The 24,015-nt window shown below is 37.1% G+C and overlaps 1 protein-coding gene across 7 annotated transcripts in view; it reads left to right on the plus strand.

Annotated features, from left to right (window-relative positions):
* Positions 1 to 24,015, plus strand: part of LOC128876186 (glutamate receptor ionotropic, kainate 2-like) — a 185,025-nt gene that overhangs the window by 124,840 nt on the left and 36,170 nt on the right. For all 7 annotated transcript variants that reach the window (XM_054122336.1, XM_054122331.1, XM_054122335.1 and 4 more), the window contains exon 8: positions 142 to 294. In XM_054122336.1, coding sequence (XP_053978311.1) covers positions 142 to 294 — 153 coding nt within the window. The remainder of the gene's footprint in view (positions 1 to 141; positions 295 to 24,015) is intronic.

Consider the following 24,015-nt stretch of genomic DNA (forward strand, 5'->3'; position numbering starts at 1 on the left):
TGTTTATGTACAGGAATTGTCTACGTAATTTATTTATTATTCAATTTTTCGAGCACTCGTCTGTATAATTAACGAAACACGTAGATATCTAGTATATCAGAGCTGGAGCAGTACTGAGAAGCGGTTTTTCTTTTTTTTCAGGCGGAGCCAGCTTTAATGTACGACAGCGTGCAGGTGTTTGCAGCAGGATTAATGACCCTGGAACAATCGCACGCGTTGAGGCCCGCAAATATCTCCTGCGAGATGGAGCACCCATGGGATGGTGGACTGTCGCTCATCAACTACATAAACTCGGTGAGTTCATGCAACTTACCTGTGCCTCCAGCCGTTAAAAAGACCGTGATCGTGTAATTTCGCAGAGCTTGCTCGAATTTCATTTGCGTATTCGTTATGAGACATCCATTTCCGTCTCTGGGAATTCCGTTTGAGCCTGACATCCTGTCCCGTTTTATAAATGGGATCTTGGTTAAATCTCTTCGTTTGGAGGTTACTTTACCCTCCAAAAAGCGAGTATTCGCAAGGTTTTTTAATTTTATTTAGTATGAATTGGAACGCGATCAGCTCTGCCAAATCTAAATATTTTTCAATGCGGAAATAAAATACACCCATGTTTGTAGCTAATGCAATAATTGATATCGCCATTTTTGAGGAAGTCATTCAATCTTTGATCATTTTAATATTTACACATGATTTGCTTTTGCAAGTTTGTAGATGCTTCTTAAAAAACTCTTCTAGGTAATCATTATTATTTCCTCAATATTGTTCTTTTCATCGGATTATAGAGATCTTACTCAAGAGAGCATGCAATAAGCTTAGATAATTAAATCAACTATGATATATATAATTTGATTGAAAAAATTAATTTTACTATGATTCCATTGAATACGTAAATTATCCCTATATAATTACTAGACTGCGGATGTTTATGCATTTATAAGAAATTCCAATGAATTTCATTGCAAGAAACTACAAAATGCAAACAATATGCAAGAATATAAAAAAGATTGAAAATAAAGTTAATGTTATAATATTTGCAGAATAAAATGAATTCCTATTTAGATTCAATTTTTGTGGGCACGTTCACGAAGATTTTATTTTGCATAAAGATCCGCAGTCTAATAATTACACTTGGAAGATCAGTTTTCTACAATTTCTTGAAATAAATCTCAATTCATTGCATACAGTTTCTCCGAATGAATTATTTCATTTAACAACTGATCGATGAATTTTCTAGCACGTTGGAAACACGTGTGTATTTTCGACCAATTCCACGTTGTCGTATAATGGTTCGTTGCGTTTAAGTGGGATCGTTGGAAAGTGAGAACACATGGGAATAAATTGGAAAATTTTGTGAGCGCGTTGTTGCTCGAGATGAGACTCCCTCGAATGCTTGCGAGATTAACGTCGAGAGGTATGAAGGTTATTGCGTTATACGTTCAGAAATACATGGAAACACGAAGATCCTTTTCAGAACGGAATTTAATGCTTCCTCGCATTGGCAAGATGCTACACAGGAAACGTATCTCTGAACACGTGAGATGCTAAAGTTTGCAGAAATGATAAAAGAAAATTGAACATTTCTATTTAATTCAATTTACTTTATGGGTAGGAGAGGACTTTGCTACCGCTGGTTGCATAAGGAAAAGTAAATATAAAATACAATGGAGTTGAGAGATAAAATATAGAAGAAGCTGTTACGTGGAGGCCAAAATCTGGTTAAATTTGAGAAAAGCACTGAAAAAAATCTACTAGATACATGTTGTAAACAATTAAATGACCCTTGTTTAACATTAGGCGTGCGGAGCATGGTCATTTTGATTCAGTCCAAATTTCACAAGGTTTTACAGAAACCAGTTCTGTTTTTCGCCAACCATTTATGATGACTTTTATTCATATAAAAGGACAACCATATATTTAAATTCATTTTTATTCAAGCCTCCTAATTCATTCTAGTAACGCGATTTCACTTGATAAAGCTATAATAGAAGTATATAATAGAATATAATAGCAGTAATAAAAATTTGATAAGAAATCTCTGTTAACCTAGTGTTAATGAATCTTTTCAATGATCCGAGTATAATAAGGAAGCAATAGTTTCTAGTAGAAACATTTGTTTGAAAATGTTAGGAGGTACAAAATTACTGTTCGTAGTACAAATTAGTACAAAATATTCCACGAAGCCCGATATGATTCTGCTGATTTGGTCCTGCCAGCTTAAGAGAGGTCATTCCGTAGTCCTGACACGGTTTTAGGGAGGAATGATTTCACTCTTTATCACTCTAACCCCTTTTGAACAAACAACCGCATTTATCACGCTTACGAAGAAACCTACCCTGTCGTTCGCGATAAATTACAAATGCAAAAGGCTTGGACGACTGCCAAAAACAACTGTATTCAGGGTAATTGGAAACACTGGTATCGAGCCTTCTCACAGAGCACGATGGGACGAATAGCAGGGTACAAATTCGTGATAAATCGTGTCATGAAAAAAAAACAACATTTTCTATCGTTACTTTTTCTTATCAAGAAAGAGCAATCAGATACTCCCAGTATTACAATTTCTAACCATTTGTTAGGATAATAAAAATATTCTGTTTCTGAAGTAGGAATGCTGCAGTAACATAATAAAAATTCAATAATACGAAGTGTAGTCCTCTTCAAGGTTTAATAATTCAGGAAAAATGAAAAGGACCAAATCGTGAGTCTCTAAGTTCAAATTAAATATGATAAACGAGATTTTTCTCATGCAATGAAATCTAAGCGGTCAAGAGTAAAATAACGAAGATTATTCTTGTATTATTCTTACAATCTTATATTATATATAAAAAATGAGACACTATAATCATTTCGTCGTCTAACATTGATGAATGAGTCTAACTACGAGATGAAAGTTTTAACTACTTATGTTTCATTATATGATCTCGTTTATCATATTTATCTTAAAATCCGTTCAACATGATTTGGGGATTTTCATATTCTTCTCGAACTATTCTATCGGTCATTTCACATTTTTACAAATTTCTACTTTCTTTCGGTTTCTTTATTGTTCTTTCTTTCGATGCTATATCTTTTATTTATAGTTGTGATCCCTTTAGATTTGACAAACTGCTTAAAAAGAACACCCTCTAGGCTTGTTTTAATAAGTGTATTATTTATGGTCTAATTAAAAAAATTTTTATTTCCGAAAATTGTGACAAAAATCACGCGGAGAACTGTCTTGAACAACTATCACGTTTTTCAACGTTGCTGCGTGCGCGTTGGTCAGAATTTAGATGATTCTGGCGGAATTCAAGCCCCATATAATGAAACATCCACAGCTAGTCGGCTTCGATAATGAACAATCTCATTAGGATCGAAAACGACTAAATCAAACAACTCTAATTTGAGGGGGGGGGCCGCGCCCCCCACCTAATTGTAACCATTTCGATACTAATAGAATAATCGGTTCGGACAATAACACTGTTATCGACGTTCTCGACATAGCTGACTTTATTTTGCAGTGTTTTATGCATGACAGTAATTATGTATGCAGACCGATGAATTCTCAAATATTGAATAGCACAATATTCGGCTGGCGAGCACCAATAGCGAATTTCTATGAATTTTAATCTCCATTTGCAATTGCACTTGTTGATATATTTATAAGTCAGAATTTTCAAACAATCTCAAACTTGCTGGGTAACTGAATGCATTCTTTGTTTTTTAGGACACGTGGCACAATTTAGAAGGAAAAAGGCACAGTTCTTAATTTTGAATTAATCTAGCAGAATAAATAATGAATTGATTGAAAGATGTTGCATTTTTAAAGCATTTTATTTATAATGTTTGTTAACTAAGCACCTTTTACTGATAAATTCCAAAGTAAATTCGGAGGCTAAACATTGGTGTTTATTCAAACACAATTTATATATACATAATTTATTTTATTAAAAGAGTGTCGTGAACATATACTTACTTATGTATACACTTCCATCATTAATTTATTATAAAAGAAAATTCTTCTAGTAATACTCTTCCTAATATAAATTTTTATATTATATTATAGTAACGAATCATTTAGAAGCATTTGAATGCTTGGAAAGTCATCATCTTCCATAGCAATTGTCAACAATAAATTGCTGCTTAACTATAAATTCAACAAAGCAACAAATTATTCAGAATTATAGACTGTGCTGATTTCATTTTTTTTGTACATTATGACCCTGAAAAATGAAGAACTTTTTAACCAAATTATGTCCAAAACAGGTGTCAATTTAAATATGACGAGTTTTCACGAGTTTTCAAGGGATCGAAAATTCGAACATGTGAACGAGTAATGCGATAATATTCAGTCTAGCGACAAGCCGGAAGCCAATTTCTATAAATTTCAATCAACATTTTACAACGTTCCGCGCTCGCGAACCGCGGTGACGCGGGGGGCTCGTATAAATTGTTTAATGCAATATCGTACGGCTTCACACCTGTCACAGCCAGTGGCCACAAATCCTTCTGCGGTCTTGTTCGTTCCTGTTTCACGCGACGAGAGGGATCCCTGCCTTTGGATTCGAAACGTTCCCATTTTTGCCCCAGGAAATAATTGAAACTGTCACAGGTGGAAATACGCGTCACTTCCTGTTGTGTTGAATTCACCCTTTGGAGAACTCTAAACGCGACTACCGTGGAACGTCGATTTTTTGGAAATAACTGGATGACAACACACACCTGGCAAACGAATTTCCATATAATTCATCGATGGGAACAGAAATAAAAAGATCGAATGGTTGAAGCGCTGAGCGATTTTGAAATATTTGGAACAATTTCGATACGTTTATTTCAACGTCGAAATGAATGTTTCCAAATGGTTCTGTATATTCCAATACTGAATGTTGCGAACATGTTTATTTGAATAATAGTTTGCTCATTTTTAATAACGGTGAAATAAAACGGCGTTATCAAATATGTATCTCTGCAAATGTATTATGCAATTTTTATTTGGATGGTAAACGTACGAAGAATTGATTTAATTTTTAATTCGTCTTTTAATAGTTAACGTATAAACACTGATTTTCACTTAACTTGTTGAAAATTGAATGCAAGCAAAATGCGTTTAAATTCTGGCTCACGTGCGCGAACGTGACAGGTTGAATTATATATTTAATTATCTCCAGGAGACGGCGTTCTAAATGCACAAAATTAATTTCGAATTGGATAGCTGGCGCTTGGTACACTTTGGACAGTGCTCGATAATTTCCCCAGGAAACCAATCGACTTCGTTGGTAATCCAGACGATCTCCAACGTCCAAAGATCTTGGCTCCCCTGGGGGTACCCTTGTGGACCACTATTAATTTAATAGCGGTACGGCTAAATTCCAATATCGATGGTTCCCTAATAGTCTCCAGACATTTGCGGAGACTCCGTCGAATTCCTAGATGACAACCTGCATACTTTCGTTGCGTTCGTGGAGACAGAGGAATTTTCGATTTACGTTTGCGTGTTACGCGCAATTTTGTCGTCGATGTTAAATAACGAACGGGACGAGCAGTTTTTGATGAAATTTCCAACCTCGTAACAAACTACTATCACAACTTTATCGTCTATCGCAAGGAAAACACGATTCCTCGGGTCTTTACGTTTTACGGGTACATTAAACATATTTAACTTCCTTTTTTTACACTGGAAGATTGTTTTATAATTTCCGTTTTATAATATGACCATTTTATTCTACGAAACTGTTGGATAATAATAAAGCATGTCAGCAACATTATTTTAAAATGATTATAGCGTCCAATTTGTATCATTGAGGATCAAAGAAATATAATTTTCACTTCCTTGGTACTTCATAGTTATGGAAATTAAAACACAAACATCGTCTGAAAATCTCCACAGAAAATGATGTTTTATAATCAATTCTTTTAAGTAATATCTGCAGTACATTCTATAACGATATTTCAATGCTTAACAGCGTTAAGTTCTTCCAAAATAAATTCAATATTTGCAAAGATATTATCTAAACTGATTTAAGCAGCACTGATAATTAATTAAAGCAATACGAGACGACGTTATAACGAAGCACAGAACTTTTAACGGGCACTCAATGTGCTCCCAATCTTGTTGTAGTTGGTGATACGGTCCACCGTTTCGCGCGAGAGATTCGTAACAATTTTAAACATCGTTGATGTTTACGATTTAGCAGCGGTAACGAGCTGGCCCGTTCATAAACGGTCCTTTTTCCTTTTGAAAGCGTCGCGCGATAATGTTCAAGCCATAAAACTACTTGGCGGTACTCCAAACGCGTTTATCCCCAGGATTAGCCATCCAGCGTTGTTTGTCCGTACGCTTTTCCAGAGCATCTTTTGGTAAAATTTTGGCACGCGCGCGCGCGCGCGCGCGCGCCTCTGCTTATCCGCGTTGGCACCGATTGCACTCGTGCTTCCTTTCTCGATTTGGAAATGCTTAAGGTAGTTGTTCCATGGATTTATTTAATGAAGGATTTTAACAGAACTTCTCTTGATTATTCTTTGATTAAATGTAAATCATACTAGCTTATTTCTATTTGAATTGACCTCCTCAATTTAACGAAAAACGATATCGAAATTTTGTAGTTTTAACAGAAGCCCTTATGGAACGTATCGGTTTTCTCATGATTTTTTTCAATTTAAATCAAAATGCAATACAAGCCCTTGCTGAAAATTTGATGTGTTATAAAAGCTGAAGTTACAAACCAACAAAAAAAAAACTAATAATCATTGACCACGCTGTTACCGGAATATAATTCATTAACATGTTGACTGACAGACTAAAATTCGTGAAAATTTCTACGAAGTTAAAATTTTATCTGGAGACTGTCGAAAATTCGATAATTTAACATTTGTCGTAGTATTTCATTTGTTAATCTCTCTAAGTTTACCAATCCTATCCAAATTTACTTTGATTATCGTCTCACTTTTGGGATTCATTTTTTTTATTTCTTAATAAAAAGTAGCGTCCAAAGTATTAAGCCTGCAATTTCATTGGAAAAATATTTCAAACCACTGTTAAAAAATTATTAATTCGTGTTGCATATTCGCAGCCACAACAGATAATGAGTTAAGTGCTGCAGGGGAATGAGTCGTTATGGTCGGACGCGGACACATTTGAGTGAATCTTATTTGAAAATACTATTTTGCACAACACGCTATGTTAGTGTCACTGTTATTTTATTTCTGAAATATGTTCCCATTAACAAAAATTTAAATTTTGTTAAAAAATTAACGCAGGAAGGGTAGACGGTTCATATTGCAATATAAGAATATAAATTATGAGAAACTGGTGCGCATGAAAAGCGATGCGGTTGGCATGAAGAGTTTTACACATTCTCTTCCACGATTCAGTGGGGAAACCATTCGCCGCAAACCACGTTACAGTTGTAGTAATTTTAATTAATGTAATGCATGCTGTTAACTGTGTACAATTACTATGTTTTAAGTAGGTCAACTAAATATTCCAAGTAACGTGTCGCGCATGATTTGAAACTTGGCTATAGTTCGTGTCTGGTCTATTAAATTAATATCACAAAACAGAAGTAAAGTAATCAACTATGTAAACGGTCATATACCAAAGTTTCTCTGCAAATATCAAAATAATTCACAGCATTAGCAGAATTTTTGCATTTTCATGATAAATAAAATGTGTGAATAGGATAACGATTGTAAAACCATTCAGGCAGTACAAATAGCCTTCTGTAATATTTAATACTTGAATTGTTGACAAAAAATGTTGCCTGATGAATACTACCAAATTTGATTCAAGGGAAAAATTCTGCTCAAAAAATAATCAATTGAAATTCTTTATTCTTTATCTAAAATTCACACCATCAAATTTCACGAGCTGAATTAAAAAAAAAATACAAGGGCTTCGTTAACATCATCATTCAGATACGACATTCATTGTCGGAAAGAATCGAAGAGATCATATAGCTTTCATCTACCAGTCACTGGTCCAGATGGTGTAAAACGCTCGTGGGAAATAAATGCAAAGTGCAGTCGCGTTATATATACTATGCAATGAAAAACACCATCGTGAAAGCTTTTAGGATTATTCCTCGTGACGTCCACAAAGTTAGATGATTCATAATAAACGTCAGAAAAGTACGATCGAAGATTTACTTTGCCTGCGGTCGAGTTTTCATCTCTATTTTATTGCCCAAATATGAGATAGCTCCATTAGTTTCGATTCGTTGCATGCATCTGTGCGTGCGGGAAATTCGTGAGCCACTGGTCCAGTAAATAGAGCAGAAATTGTATATTTGAATCCACTCGCTTCTTTAATCTACAAAGCATGTATTATATTTCATAGAACAATATTTCCCCATCTCTGAGATATTTTAAAATTTCTTTCAACTGAAAGGTACTTTTCGTTCACTCGTGTGTATTCTGTTCTCAGAGAAACGTCGAGTTTGACTTACGAAGAAATAATTTAATTTCAGGTTCACTTTATTTAATGCAATTCTTGAGAGTAAACTCTTCACTTTTTATGAGTGCATGTCAGTCTAGGCGGCCCAAATCAAGGTCATTCTATAAAATTTTTATTTCTCAGACTATTTATTTCTTCGAAATGGAGGCGTGCACGCTATAAATTACATATATTCAGGTGTATATTTCTTTCGTTTTTAATTAAATAATCTTAAAATTGAGCAAGAGGCAACCATTAGCGCAGAGCGTGTCGTCTAAAACACGTTTAGCAGCGAGCAGTATATTTTGGATTCGAGTTCTCAAAACAAAAAGCGAAATTTATTCTTAAAGCCTGATAGTACGTGCTCTTTTTATCGGTCCAGAATTTTGAATAAACATTTCTTCGTAAAACAGTGATTACTCAAAATTGATCTTTGATTCTTCATCAAATTTGTTACATGTTTTGTTAATTAAATTTTTAGAGAATATTCTCCAAAATTTAAACTTACAGAAAAAAAAATCGATTTTTTTTGTCCATCTAGACTGACATACCTTCTTAATATACTTCGTTCAGTTTATTTCTTAAAAATAAAGACTATGAGACTTCTCTCAATTACAATCTCAAAAAGAAATTCAATTAGTCCAGTGGTATCTAAAGTAATTAAATTAATGAAATGAATACACCTCTCGGTACTATCTGGTTCACCCGATATACAATTCAATTATCTACCTACAAGACACCTAATCTCTAGTACCCCCCATGAATGCAGATGCACTTGCACACACACACACACACACACACGAATGCGTTCACTTTACGATGCAAGCCAAGTCGGAACTGGGAAGTCTATAAATCATGCCGATTTCGGAGTAAATCGCGCATCGAACTGTTTGTAGATCGCGTGTCTCGATATGTCGTGGCTTCCAGGAAATGCTCCATGCTTTGTTGAATGGAATTTCGGGAAATAAAAAGAATGTACGTGTGTGTAGCATGATAGCGCGGTGGATTCAGTCTTTCCTCTTACTTACTTTATTTCAAACAATTTCGCGGGACACAGAACGAAAGCCATCCTATTGTCGTTTAATCCTGTCTTCGTCCAAACGTCGCACATTTCACTTTGAGTGGCTTTTCCTGTTTCATTAAAGCATTCCAGCTCGCTACGTTTGATCGTTGTTTCTCGTCAACGTTTGTTACGTTTGCGAGACAGCTGTAACAGTGGTTAGAAATTAACGAAGCGGAATAATCGTAATGTCTGGTTTGGAATTAAACGGGTGTTGAGTAAATTTTATTTAATTAAGAGAAATTGGATTTCAATTCTGTAACGATATTGGGAAGCTTCTTTGCTTTTGTACGTTCTTTAATTTTATGTTTTATTAACTTTCTTGGTGCTCGTGTTTAGCTAATTATTGTTTTTTTATTTATTATGCTGAAGGAGTCTTTGTAACCTGTAGAAACTTACTTGCGAAAAGTACGGTACTTGTTGTCGTATAGTTTGTGAAAAATGTTGGGTTTATTATTGGGGAACATAAAATTTATTTTAAGGTTACTGTTACATTACATAAAGTAGGAATGTGAAATGGAGATGATTAACCTTCCAAAAACAAATCGAAAATCTGCAACAACTTCTTCTGTCGAAACCTCTGCTTTCGAGATAATCAGCTTCGAAGATGTGTGGAGCACGCGCATGCTTAATTTAGGGGTCGAGAATCATGGCGTATGTAAAGCAAAGGAAAAAATCGAGATGCCATAATTGTTTGCAGCTTTTTATCAAACTATGAGATCATTGTGTAGCTCAATTTTTATTTCTTTTTGTTGCTTCCACCAGTATAGCTCTCAGCTGGTCATTTTAATCTCCGCGTGCCCCGTACATTTTCAAACCCAGTTATCTCAAAAGCAGAGCCTCGTACAAAAAATTGTATTGTACATTTTCGACTTGTTTTTTTATCCTTGAATCACCTAGCTTTCGGTTATAGTGTAAATTTTAGGTTACGTTTAGATTAGAGCTCATTTCTTCACTCGTGTCCTTCAACCCACTTCTATATAGTACTCTTATATTTCCACTTTGTTTTCTTTTTTTAATTTAGCCAAGAAACTCATAGAAGAAATAGACAAATATTTTGAAAAAACACAGTCCACGCTACATAAGCTTTAATAATACATCATGCAGAAAATGTAACCTTCTTGGACTCGGAAATAACATTTATCCATGGAAGCCTGCCTAACAGACAGACTGAAATACTTCTGGTTGCTGTTTACATTACACAACGTTTCATTTAGTGGACATTCCGCTTCACCAGGTGTAACATTACTAACTCTTAACGCAATCCTTTATCTTTACGAGGGTATCACAACTTCCAGCGCCACCCTTTTCTCTCCAAACACCGCTCTCCTTACTTCCAGGGATCCCTTTATTTTTCCAAGTGTCGCGCTTGTTACTTCTAACGATTCTTCTCGCTTCCCCCAGAGTCGTAACTGTGCTCAAATTATCTTCTCTCTTCCCGAACACAACGTTTGTTCCCTTTAACGATCCTCGCGCTGTTCCTGAACACTCGCGGCAACTTTTCGTATGTCCTTTTTCTTTCTCTCGATTTCCCCAACTTGTTTATGACAATTCGCATCGCGAAGCTATCGACGAAGCCTTGGATTACCTGGGTCTCCTGTGTTTCTAGTCGCTTGGAAAAATAAAAGTAACTCGCGAATCCAAAAGAAACAAAGAACTCGGGAGTCGCGCGCGCACGCGATTCGCCCAAAGGACAATTTATGAGTCGATGATACAGAAACCCGTACTCGCTGCTCTTTCGTTGCGTATCTCAGTGGTTCTCAACCTTATTTAGATCATGGACACTTAATTTTATTTGTGGCTGCAATATTAGAATGAAAATTAATTAAGTTACTACTTGTTACTTGGACAATTAAATTAACCATGCAGGAAATCAATCGAAGCATTCTCGATTTTTTTAAAGACGTAGATAGCCTTCTCAATTTTACTTGGAGTTGCAATCGCAGAAATAGAATTCAAATTACTGCTTGTGAATTGGAAAATTAAATTAATCATTCAGGAATTCAGTCGAAGCATCGTTATTTAAAGTAGTTCGCTGCTAATCACGTTTCTTTGTTTTATTATTCGAAATCTACTAATTCCACGCTTAGAATCGTGATAATCATTTGTGGAACATTTTCTTACATTGATGTATTCTCAGTTAAACTCCTGAAGAGGACTCATTTAATTTTATGAACTTGAGAATGCTCTGGAAAATCTAACGAGAAAGTCGTTTTTGTAGTCTAAAAGATATTATCATAATAAATGAAGACCAAACTAGTACAGTCTATATTACAAGCAATTTATTCATGTAATTTATTGAATCGGTAACAGTATGAATTACATTACTTTAGTCTCCGTTTATTCGCACTAACAAGCTTCCGCTATTATGTTGATAGTTTGATGTATGAACACCAAACCAATGCAATCTATATCCCAAGCTATTTAATGATCTCATTTATTAACCTGCTAGCAGTACAGAGTACTTGGTGTGGTTTTCACTAATTCACACTAACACGTTCCCTCATTATTAGAGTACTTCGTCAATATTTTTCGCGACCAACTGAGCAATTGCAGCTTTCACTATTTTCATGAATCGATCACTCGTGGCCTTCCAAGAAATACTGCACGATTCGCGATACGAGAAAAACGTGATTCCATCGAGAGTTCCTTAATGCAAACAGCCAAACATGCCCAGCGCGCCATTTCGAAATTTTGTATCCCGAAATCGCTCGTTCGCCGCGCTCTCCATTTCATCTGGAGGATATTTTCATTTCTAGTATATTTGCATTCTCGCGCTTGTTTATTTCACGCGAGCGAAAATACACATTTCAGCGAGTTTGGTAACGTATACGCGTCGCCAGCGCGCTGCGATCAAATCTCACAGTACATAAAAATAATCGAAACGTTTTCATTCCGTGCAGGCAGCTTCAGCGTCCGTTATCGCGGGGCTGTGTTTGATACTACTCGACGTAAATTCTCGATGTGTCAGCGATTCTAATGTACCAGGTATCCTAAGAAAAAAAGCAATCTAAATAACACAGATTCTAGGATTATTTTCTAATTAAAATCGTTGATCTGTTTTCGGAGACCTATGTGAGGCGAGTAATTCCAAGAAATTGTGGATATATCCACGCGTCTCTCTTAAACAGGAACCTGTGACGCTCCTTAGTCAGGATTTATTGAATATTACAGAAGATTCTAAAAAATGTTTCGAATAAAACCTGTACTGTTTCTAAGGAACTGTACGAAGCAAATAGTTTCCAGAAATAGAGAGAATATCCACGCGCTTCTTAGACAGAATGCACTCTACCTTTTTGAAGAGATATTAAAAAATGTTTCAAATGAAAGTCTTACTGTTTTTGGAGGCCTATAAATGAATAGAATAAAAAACAAAAATATCAACGTGGCTGAGGTTACATCGTACACCCCTTAAATGTGAACAGATTCAATACCAACTACGACAGACCCAGTAGAATGAACTCCCCTCATAAATTTGCTGGTTCCATCCCTTGACTTCCAAATCACCGCAGTACAACCGCTAAAATATTAAAACCGCGACCGAAGAAAAGAACGCAGCGCAAATTGGGATTGAAGCGGGGGTGACGATGAAGCGAACTGTGGCGATATCACTTCAGTTATTCATGAATCATCCCGCGTCGCGTCAAAGAAAAAATTCATAGCTAGAGGCGAGAGCGTTCCGCGCTAGTCACGGGACTCGCTCGTGCAAGTAATCGGACTACCGAGCGTTAAAATTGTGCACGATGCTCTTTTATCACGACCGCCGCCACGCAATCTTCGCCGGACCGTCATCGTCGCTAGCAGGGACGCGCAATGTTTTGGATGAACGGTTACCGAAATTGCTACCTGCTGCATGCCGATCCGTCCACGTATTTCCTTTTTCATCTGTATCCGTGTCTGTTTCTCTCTTTGGGACAGCCCTTTCCGGTCCTCCCTTTACTACCACGTTACTTTTGGTTTCAATTCGCTTCCCTCGCGTGGAATACCTTTGCAAATATAGGAATTAACTTCCGGGATTCAATGTCAGTACACTCTCTGCCTGTTCACAAACACTAGTGACTATGTGTCAAGTGTCTTGTTCGGTTTTCGATCTTGACATTGTACTTCACGGTGACCATACTCGAAATGAACTTAACCGAGGAGCACTTAAATAATTATTATTAAAAATATTAGATATTTTCAAGTAATCTGTGTCCCTAAATTGTAATTAAATAAAATGTTCAGTAAATGCGTTTAAAATTACATGAAATGGTAACAAACCTACATATATTAACACTTTATCAACGAATTCTTTAAAAAAGAATTGTCTACATTAGTGTATATTAATCTAGTTAATTCTTTCATATTGTTACTAGATACGTCGAAAGCCAAGTCTGTTTCCAATAACTAAAAAAGCCTATAAATAAGCCCTGGAAAAATAAAGTGTTAATTGATTTATATTCGTTGAAAATAAATTTAAATTGTAATAACCTCGAATTGTAACTGAATCAAATTTATTTAAGCTCGTTCAAATAACATGTATTCAACACATGCCAAGGCTAACTATTTCATTTATAATTTGAGCGTCAACAAACTGCTTTTTAATATTAGTCGCGCCAAGTGCAAAACTAAAATGATAATTCAACATATTTTCTGCATTACCACGCAGGAAATGTGCAAAGGTTAATTTCACAAACGCTGCAAGCATTATTTCGACGATATCCGAGCGTTCCCCAGGCGTTTTCCCTCTGACTTCTCTGACAAACGCAGTAATATTCTTAGTTCTCGGTATACAGAGGCGAGACCAAGGGAAAAGTGAATAACTTACATAATCTCGGTTGCAGATCCGACAGCGTAACAGAACTCTCAGGGGAGAACAATTGCAATATTTCATTACACGGAACGCGCCAAGATAATCTCTGCTAAGAAACATAAGGCTTTGTTTCTGGTATAGTTTTAAACGAATTTAAGTGAGGTTTCTGTAATTATAGTTTAAGCTTTCTACGATTTTAAACGAAGTATGTTTTAATCGGGCAAAATTTAAGGTTATTAACTACACATCTTTTATTCGATAAAATTATTTTATTGGAAACAATGGATTCCATTCAATTAAAATGTAAAATTATTACCTACATTTAATGTAGATTTGTTTTATAAATGCTGGTACAATTAAAAAATTTGCCAATTAAATTTAAAAACACGTGGAGAACTGTTACATTCTATTACATTACTATTACATTGATAAATTATTCAGAAATAAATTTTCCAGATAAGTCCTATATGGAAGTCCTTTCACATTCCAAAATTACCTATCAGAAGAATAATAATATCTCTATATTAGAAAAAACGCTCCCCAGCGAGGTTTTAGTAAACCAAACTCCACTTATTCGAGCGACACACAGAATCGTCGACGATATAACTAAGTTTCTGCTGCCTAATGGAGCATTTCGACGCGATCCCATAATCCTTGGCTCTCGATATTGCCGCTCTTCCCGCGCGGATTAATTAAACCGAACGAGAAATAGTTGCTGCGGACAACCACCGGTTGCGAAATTTTATGAAATTCGTTAGCGTCTATAAAAGTATCCGTATCGGAAGAAAAAGGAAAACGAGTGCTCTCATAATTGGCCGTGTATTAGTTCTTGACACTTTTCGCAGAAAATCTTACAAATAATCTTTACGCCGAGGTTCATTGACTCGAAACAAAGCAGCTTTCGATAGCTAACGTCCATTTGACATGGAATTGAACTTTCTATGGGACAAGCTATCCTGAGTCGATAAGACTCGGTAATGCAGAGCCTTAGGCGGTCACAGCTTATCGACAGGGCGCTCTACATTACCAGCAGAACGCCCTGCCTCAGCGACCAAGAGTTCTACATTACCGAGTGTCTCTAACAGAGACAGTACATTACCGACAGAGTGCTCTACTTCCCTGACAGAGACCTCGAACAGGAATAGTATTACTTCTAAGGTAGATAATCAATCTTACCATCTATTGAATTCACTCGCGCGTTCTCTCAGGCTTTCCCCTATTTACATCGTATCTCAAGTCAGTCACCGGCAGGATTGAATTCACCTATCGCATAATCGGAGCTTAATCGAGTTCTCGAGTTCAGGCGAATGAACGAATGCAGAAAACTGTTAAATGGCCGTACTCGAACGAACGTCGGCGTCGCTAGGCAACTCCTAATTAACAGCATAATTGCGATGATTCGCTTCGAGAGGACCTTCGCCAAGGTAAAACGCGATTACGCGGGCAAAGCGTGAGCAAAACCAGATTTCCTCCTCTTTTGGCAGAGAGAAAAATACGCGGAGACTCAACTCGGATTGTTTGTTGGCTTGGTTAAACGGTTAAACCTTGAACATGAATAGGGAGGGACACAGTTGCTCGACGAAGAGCCCTCGACGATTTCCGTTAATTACGCTCTCGGCGACGTCATCACGAACTGGAAGTGTTGTTGCTTGCTCGTCTTCACTAATTGTTTGTTAAAATCTAAATTGCTTCGCTAGACCTCCAAAGACAATTAAGGAAGACGAGCTTTCGATTCGGAACGAACAGAGATCAGGCTCACGTCGCTGGAAAGTATCATCATTTAGATCGTTATAGAAATAATAATTAATAATGTTTTATCACTGATTAAAATGGCTGATGTTTCAGAAAATATGTTTATTCTTTTCGGTATAATATTAGGTTGGCCAAAAAGTTTGTTCGAGTTTCAACGCACAAATAAACAGCGATTTTTCTTAAACAAGGAAATATATTTACTTTATAATATATTTTCCATTTTGTTCTACGATCTTTCGCCATCTTTTGAACAAACTCATGATCCCACTTTTGTAGAAGTCCTCGTCGCCCTCAGGGGGCTGTAGCGATGTTTGTAGCTACAGTACGGGCTTAGCAACCCCGAAGTACCCGAGCTAGAGGAGGGCCAGTGGGCCCCAATAGATGAAAAGTAAGAGATACTGCAAACAGTATTAACCCTTTGCACTCGAGGCCTTTTTTATGGTATCTATCAGCAACTCGAGATGCTTTCTTAGCATTCTACATTCTGTATTGCCACGAATGTTAAGCTTCGATTGGCTTCGAAGATGTTATTTTATTGACACTTCTAGCTCCAAAGAAATTAAACCTAAAGAAACATTATTGCTGGTAGATTTGCTACGTGAAAATTATTATGAAACCTGGTGGTGAAACCTAGTGGTGACTGAGACTCACCTCTCGTGTGCAAAGGGTTAAAGCAATGCAGGAGTCATGCAAGACGATGATAAGAAAAGTGGAAATAAACTAGTAATAAGTAAGCAGTAGTGCAATAACTTTGTATAATAAGTTACGCACTTTAAATAAATGAATGAATCAAGTCCTCGTCAAGTTAGTAATCATTAGAACTGCAAAGAGACAATCATCGCCACAAACCGAACGAACTTTTTGTCCAACCTGATATTTACAGAATTTCCTTGAAAAGTACATTCTTTACACAATTTTCTCATGAACTGTATTCCTCACAAAATATTCACACTACATTCTTTTTGGTCCGCGATATACCTTCGGACAACTGAAAATTATTCTTTCGCGTTAAAATCATACAAGAACAATGCTGACACACTCTTACGTTTCTCTAGCATCTCTCTCACTCTAGTAAATATTCAAAAGGGGTACATTTTTATAGATACCGCGTATTTACACATTCTCTGCATACCGCTGCTTTAATTTTGCATATTCATGCGTGCATTTCGGTATTGAAATCCGCTATGAAGGGACGTAATGGTAGACATTCTAGAGAAAAATAACTCAAACGTGTCCACCGCTCGTGGTTTTAGCTTCGCTATTTAAACGACCGGTGAAAACCGAAAACGGAAAACTTCTCTGTTTGCTAGCTGCTTGCCAGCAACCATCCTCGCGGGGCATTTTTTATATATATATATATAGCAGACTGCTCGTTACGTAACGCTGCTGAGACGTGAAACAAACTTTTCGCCTCGAGCTGGAACCTTGTGTGAATTTAAATCACATTACAACACTGTACCAGAGGGAACTTGGTGTCTGGACGCGATTTGCGTCGCGTGTACGCGTCGAGAGAGGCTGGGAATAATAATTAAAGCCTAACGAGAGCCAAGCCGTTTCCATTTTGCTGGAAAATTGACCAGAATCGTGGGCATTGTCGTGTCGGTGAAAACGTCGAGTGATACGAATGAAGGGAAGGGAGAATAGATGAAGTATTTGCATTGTTTTCCTTAGGTTAGTGGATCTATTTCGATAACGAATCGTATAATGAGGGGGAGGCGTACAACGAATGCGCAGGGTGGCCCTTTGTGATCTTTCCGCCTCGTTACCTTCGAATTTAAAAATTGTCTAGAAAGAGTATTTCAGGTTTTTAGTTTGTACCGAGTTTGTTTCATACTTTGTAGACAACTCCACCTGGAACATTATTTGTTCGTAAAATAAACTTATCAAATAATGAGAAAATAAAATAAGAGTTGTGCTTATATAATAGGATTCAATCACAGCTATTCGACTGCAAAATGAGAGAGGTATCTAGTCGATATAGTGGAATACTATGTCAGTAATACAGAGCTCTCTCTCGGTAATGTAGGACACAAGGTTCTACATTACCGAGGCATAAAAGAAAAAAGTAAAAAGAAAAATTGTGTGACGGTATATGTACTCAAAGGGAGCAGACTTGTAAGTATTGTTTAATTCGACGTAAAACCATATTTGCCACGTTTAAGCTGTACAAGGCTGTTTTATCGACCACGTTACACTGAAAATGTCGTTAAGGGCGACGTGTTCCTTTTTCTCGAGCAGAGACAGGGGAAATAACGGCGATTAAGTGACCACGTTAGAGTACTTCGGGTAATCCAGTCAGCGCGGTCCAGTTATTGCCCGTTTAATCCGACGCTTACGCCGTCAGAAGTTAACTGGCGTCCTTGCCCGAAACGCTAGAACTTATCCGTCGTTGGGGAGCAACTTGGATCCAAGTTTTGCGCTTTAACTAGGACGGAAGCCGTCCAATAATTCACGAAAACGACGTGTTGTCTCGACCACTGTTTTGGAAACTGCGCGGACTTGCCTCAACGTACGCGATTTAACACTGGTGTTCACTGATACTAGACCTCGAACGAGTTTATTTCGTTATTATCCACTCTTAACTAATTCGTGTCTTATCGACTGGATACACGAGATGTTCTACTTATATTTAATTTATTTATTTCGGAGAAGTTTTTGTTTAAGTTAGCTTGTTCAGAAGACATTTATTTCGTATTAAATATAACTACAAATAAGCATAATTATTACTATAATTATAATTAATACTGAAGCTACAGGGATGGGGGGAGCTTTCCTGAGGTTTCCAAAACAATCAAAAATACCTCAACTTTAAAATGTTGGTTAGTGGACATTTGTATATTTGTTTAAAACAAGGAATCTTTTTTCCATCTCTTTAATAATTTACTCGAGGATTGTGTGCAATCATTCCATCCTCCATTCGAACCTCGTGACCATTCGAATCCTCTTGCAATCGTTATAAAATGAATTTCAAATTATCATTAACAGACGAGAAACGGGAATCGATGATACACCACCCGAGAACTGCTTCTCCGCATAAATTTACGTTCTTATTATTTGTTTTTCCTTAATTAGCACGAGCGCGCGTACGATCGGCCGGCTCAGTATTATTAATCGACAAATGTGGCGCTGGAGAATTCGCGATGCTTGGAAATTGAAATAACCGAATAACCACGCGCGGCTGTTGCGTTCACGCTCTTGTACGATGAGTAACGATTTCCCCTGGAGAAACGTAATTCAACCTCCGAGGGTAAATGTTGGAATTACTTCTGAATGTGTACCACCTTCTATTGTTGCACTGTGTTCAAACAACATTAAATAAGTTTACATTTACTCAGGAATTTTATTTTCAGGGAATTTGAGCTTCAGCTTGTTGAAATATAAAGGGTATTTTTCATTCTTCAATTATTTCCTCTATTAACTTTTGCTTCATTATTTTTATAGAGTTCTTATACTTTTATTTTGAGAAATTATGGTATTCCTGTATGAATCTTGCAGTTACTTCATGTGATTGTTCAAAATGGCCGAGTAAAGAAAAATTACACAAAATTTCAAATCGATTAGACTGCAAAAGTAGGAATTGCAGAGAAATCGCAGACACACGAATTTTAAAATATTAATAATAGTCACAGCCGTTCGTTTTGCAAATTAAGCAGTTAAGCTTTCCGTCGTACCATAAAGCATAACCAAACAAAATTTCGTCTAGAGTGAGTAAGAATAGTAGGAGTTATAATGAAATCACAGGTTTCGATTTTTCTCTTAATACTAGGTTTGCAGTGAGGAGAACTTGAGGAGGAATTGAGAACGAATAATACACGCGATTCTGTGATCAAACTGTGTCAAACAAAATTTACAGGGATGGGACTAACGGTTTTAAACCAAATTTTGTCTAGAGTGAATAAGAATAGTAGAAGTTATAATGAAATCACAGATTTCGAATTTTCTCTTAATACTAAGTTTGCAGTGAGGAATTGAGAACGAATAATACACGCGATTCTGTGATTGACTGTGTCAAACAAAATTCACAGGGATGAGACGGAACGGTTTTAAACCTCCCACATTCCAGCCGCGTGCTAAGGATGTATGCGCGACGATGCGGAAGAAGGAGCCTGAGGGGAGCCAGGAACGACACTCTGCGAGCTGGGTGCTCGGTTTACGAGACCAGCCACGCGTCTCGGCCACAACCTGGCCGGGAATTCTCAGCCAGACGAACGATAGGAGCAATCGTTCGACGTCGATTCAACGATTTCGGTCACGTTCGAGGGTCCCTGGTAACTTCCTTGCTCCAGTCTAATTAGGACCGAAGTTCCGTCGACGAGTGTCCGAGCCTGGTAACTTCGACCCTCGACACGATCGATTTTTGTTATTCTCTCTATCCAGGCTCGACTGGTAGAATGATATGTCAGCGTCGACGTTTATTAAGAATTAAAGGGAAAGTAACTTCAGGGAGAAGTGTACGTAATGAATTTTAAAAGAATTTTTCTACTATTTTATATTAGGTATAGAGATTAACCCTTTGCACTCGAGGCCTTTTCTTTGTTATCTAACTGCAACTCGAGATGCTTTCGTAGCATTCTACATTCTACATTCTGTATTGCCACGAATGTTAAGCTTCGATTGACTTCGAAGATGTTATTTCATTGACACTTCTAGTTCCAAAGAAATTAAACCTAAAGAAACATTATTGCTGGTAGATTTGCTACATGAAACCTAGTGGTGACTGAGACTCAGCTTTCAAGTGCAAAGAGTTAATTCTGTCTCTTTCTGAGGTTACTTAATATTTATTTAAAAGGGAGGACTATACAACTTTGAATCTATTCTAAGTCACACGTTCCAAGGAGCAAGGAGCAAGTAGTAAGTAATAAAATAGCTAGTTTGGCTGCCGCATAACAGGGACATCCTTGCGCCTACGTGATGGCAACCAATCACTTAATTTTAATAATCTGCTTCATTAAGTATAGAGGGTACGAATCCTTATGAGACTGTATATAAAAAGTTATTAAGAACAAATAATATATTTTCACTGGAAGCTCTCGAAGATAAATTCACATTTTCATTCTCAATTTTTCCACCCTGCGATTGGACGGAGAAGGCAGCGTGTCTCCAGCGAACAACCGTCAGATGCAGGAACCGTGAAACTTTCGGATCGCTTTGGAATCGCAATCTCCAAGGCTCGCGGCCCTCCCACCGTTTAAAATCGATCGTATTCGTATTTATGAAGACCGCGATACGTCGAGGAAGGCGTTCGCAATTTTATAGCCAACGTTTATGCATCCCCCGTGAATCTTTCCCGTATCTGCAACGCGCTGGAAGACGAGACCATTCCAACGCTAAGGTTATGGTAAACCGCGCACGACAAATAATATTCTCCTCCCTAGAACTCATAATTCTCCTTCGTGTTACGCTACATTTAACCATCGACTGCTCGTCGTGATGCATTATCGAAAAACACCATCCTCGAGACCCCAAAAAATCGTTACTTTTGTATTTTCTAACATTTTAGCGTGTAGAGTAAATTTCAAATGCTCCTCATCATTAATTTAGGTATAATAGTTCCGAGTAGACTAGTACAAGGTGGTTTATATTTTCTATATGAATGAATATTTTTTTTGAAAAAATTAGTAATGATATTATTTTAAGTACGTAATTTATATCGAAGCATTCAGTGTTGACAAATATTATTTTTAAATATATTATTCAAAGTGTATCCTGACAATATTTATTAGTAATAATTGTACAAGGTACCGATTTTATATACTATACAGAATATTTCTGACAAATTTTTAAATTTTCTGATGTCGGACTAGTCACAGACATAAATGTATCCTTCCTTAAATTATATCTTCCTTAAATGAGAGAATGAAGAGAAATCAGAGATCCAATAGAGCATTCGTTCAACTATCCCAACGAAATCAGGTGTCGTGTATCCGTCGAGATTATTTTGTACGTCGAACGAGCAGAAAAAAATTCAATATCCCCGGTAAACTCCCCCCCCCCCCCCCCCCTCCCCAACGACGGTACAATGGAATCGTTCTCGGGTCGTTTCACCTTCGTTTCCTCTCCTCTTGACGCCGTAAAAATCAAAATTTAATAACGCTTGGTAAGAGGAAATCAACTGTAATCTCGAGAACTGCCGACGAGCGTCGATCCTCGTGATGCATGAACGCTTTTGTTCGTTGCACATCGTATGACACCGACTTTAAATTTCATAAGAGCGATCGTGTTCTTGCTGGTCGAGAAAAATGACTTTCGAGAAGCCATGTTTAAACTTCATTTCATGAAGAAAAAACTAATATATGAAATTCTTCTTGGGAATCTAAAAAATTTATTAATATTTTAAATAATATTATAAAAAATTTATAATAATGACAACAATTTTTTATATTTGTAACTGCAATTAATCCCAAGGCAATGAACGCAAATCGGTGTTATCCACCCTCCATACTCCCCAACTATTACCCCACTGTTTTCATCTTTCTTTTCACTTCCTTGCTCGCAGTCAGGACGCTTGGTTCCCGATACTCCCCTTTCGATCCTCACGGTTGGAATTCGCTGGAGCTTACACTCCAAGCTCTGGCGCTGATAAAAAGAAGTCAATTTCGCTTTACGCCACTCGTAAAGAGTGCAAAGCTCGAGGACCTCGTTGGCTGGTAGAATCGTGAAAACGAGTGGATCATCGTCGCCTAGTAATCTGCGTGCGCGATTGTCGCATTGGAGCTCGCGATGCCTTTACATTTCACGATACTCGACAGGGTAGATTTTATTACAGCCGGGAGACGGTCTTCTGCTGTGCACTTTTTCACCGGACTTCCATTCCCAACCGTCGCATATCTGTCTTCTGAATACTTAATTAACGTTTGCCTCGCGACTTCTTCCTCTCCGTTCTCGAACAAACGCGTCACGCGACAATCCTGGCAAATTGCAGTCGTGCGTCATTGCCCCTTCGCCAGCTTCTTTCGCTCGACGAACTTTCCAAGCGAAATGCAACGTAACTGCAAGAAATGTTGATGCATCGTTCCTGGGGAATAATGTAGGAGTGGTGTTATTGGAAATTTATTTTCTATTTGCTATTTTATTTATTGACTCTACACGTGGTAGTGCACGTGCCTTGTTTAACCTTTTCTTTTCTAAATTGTTTAGATGTAGCGGAGGAAATATATTTGTTTGTATTAAACGACGTGTGTAGTATTACGTAATTGATGTGTGAAAATGACTTGACAGTGTAGATGGAATGTTTGAGGATTCATCTCTTTAGTTTTGTGCACACGGTAGCTGAATGTAGGTAGACGAAACGGTGTAGAGTGATTCTTCCTGCAAAAATCAACTCAAAAGTTTTGATTAATGTTTTCGTATACGAGCTCTTGTTTTGGAGAGAAATCAATTTTGAATATTTCGTCAGATCGCTTGCGATTGTCACGACTGGTCTGATGCGTCTAACCATTGCTCGCCTTTTCTACTTGACCGATAGGGTATTCTTGGTATAACTAATAAGTAATGAAAGGGTGGATGAAGAGGTGTAGGGTGATTTTTCCTGATAAAAAAATGGACTGAAAAGGTAGAATAATATATTTGTATATGAGCTTTTGTTTTGGAGGAAATCAATTTTGAATATTTCTCGAGTACGCCTGCAATTGAGTGCGACTGGTCTGACCATTTCTCGCGTTTTCTACTTGCGCTGAATGATATACTTGTCACAACTAATATGTAGACTGCATATTTTATGCATTAATGATATAAACTAATGCGCACTCATGCAAAATGAAATAACAATATCATTACAATATTGGTAGAGATAGGTGATATAGACAATTGCGACTTACCCACCCTTGACAAATAAATAAACATGAACATGAATAATTGTAGAATATATTCAACATACATTATGTATATTTTATGCATGTATTCTATATTATTGTACATCATAAATGCATAAAATCCGCAGTCTACTTGTAACTAACGATTACTTGTCGACCTTAAACAGGCCTTAAACATTTTATATTCTTA

This window comes from Hylaeus volcanicus, chromosome 5 (assembly GCF_026283585.1).
Source record: "Hylaeus volcanicus isolate JK05 chromosome 5, UHH_iyHylVolc1.0_haploid, whole genome shotgun sequence".
NCBI lineage: Eukaryota > Metazoa > Arthropoda > Insecta > Hymenoptera > Colletidae > Hylaeus > Hylaeus volcanicus.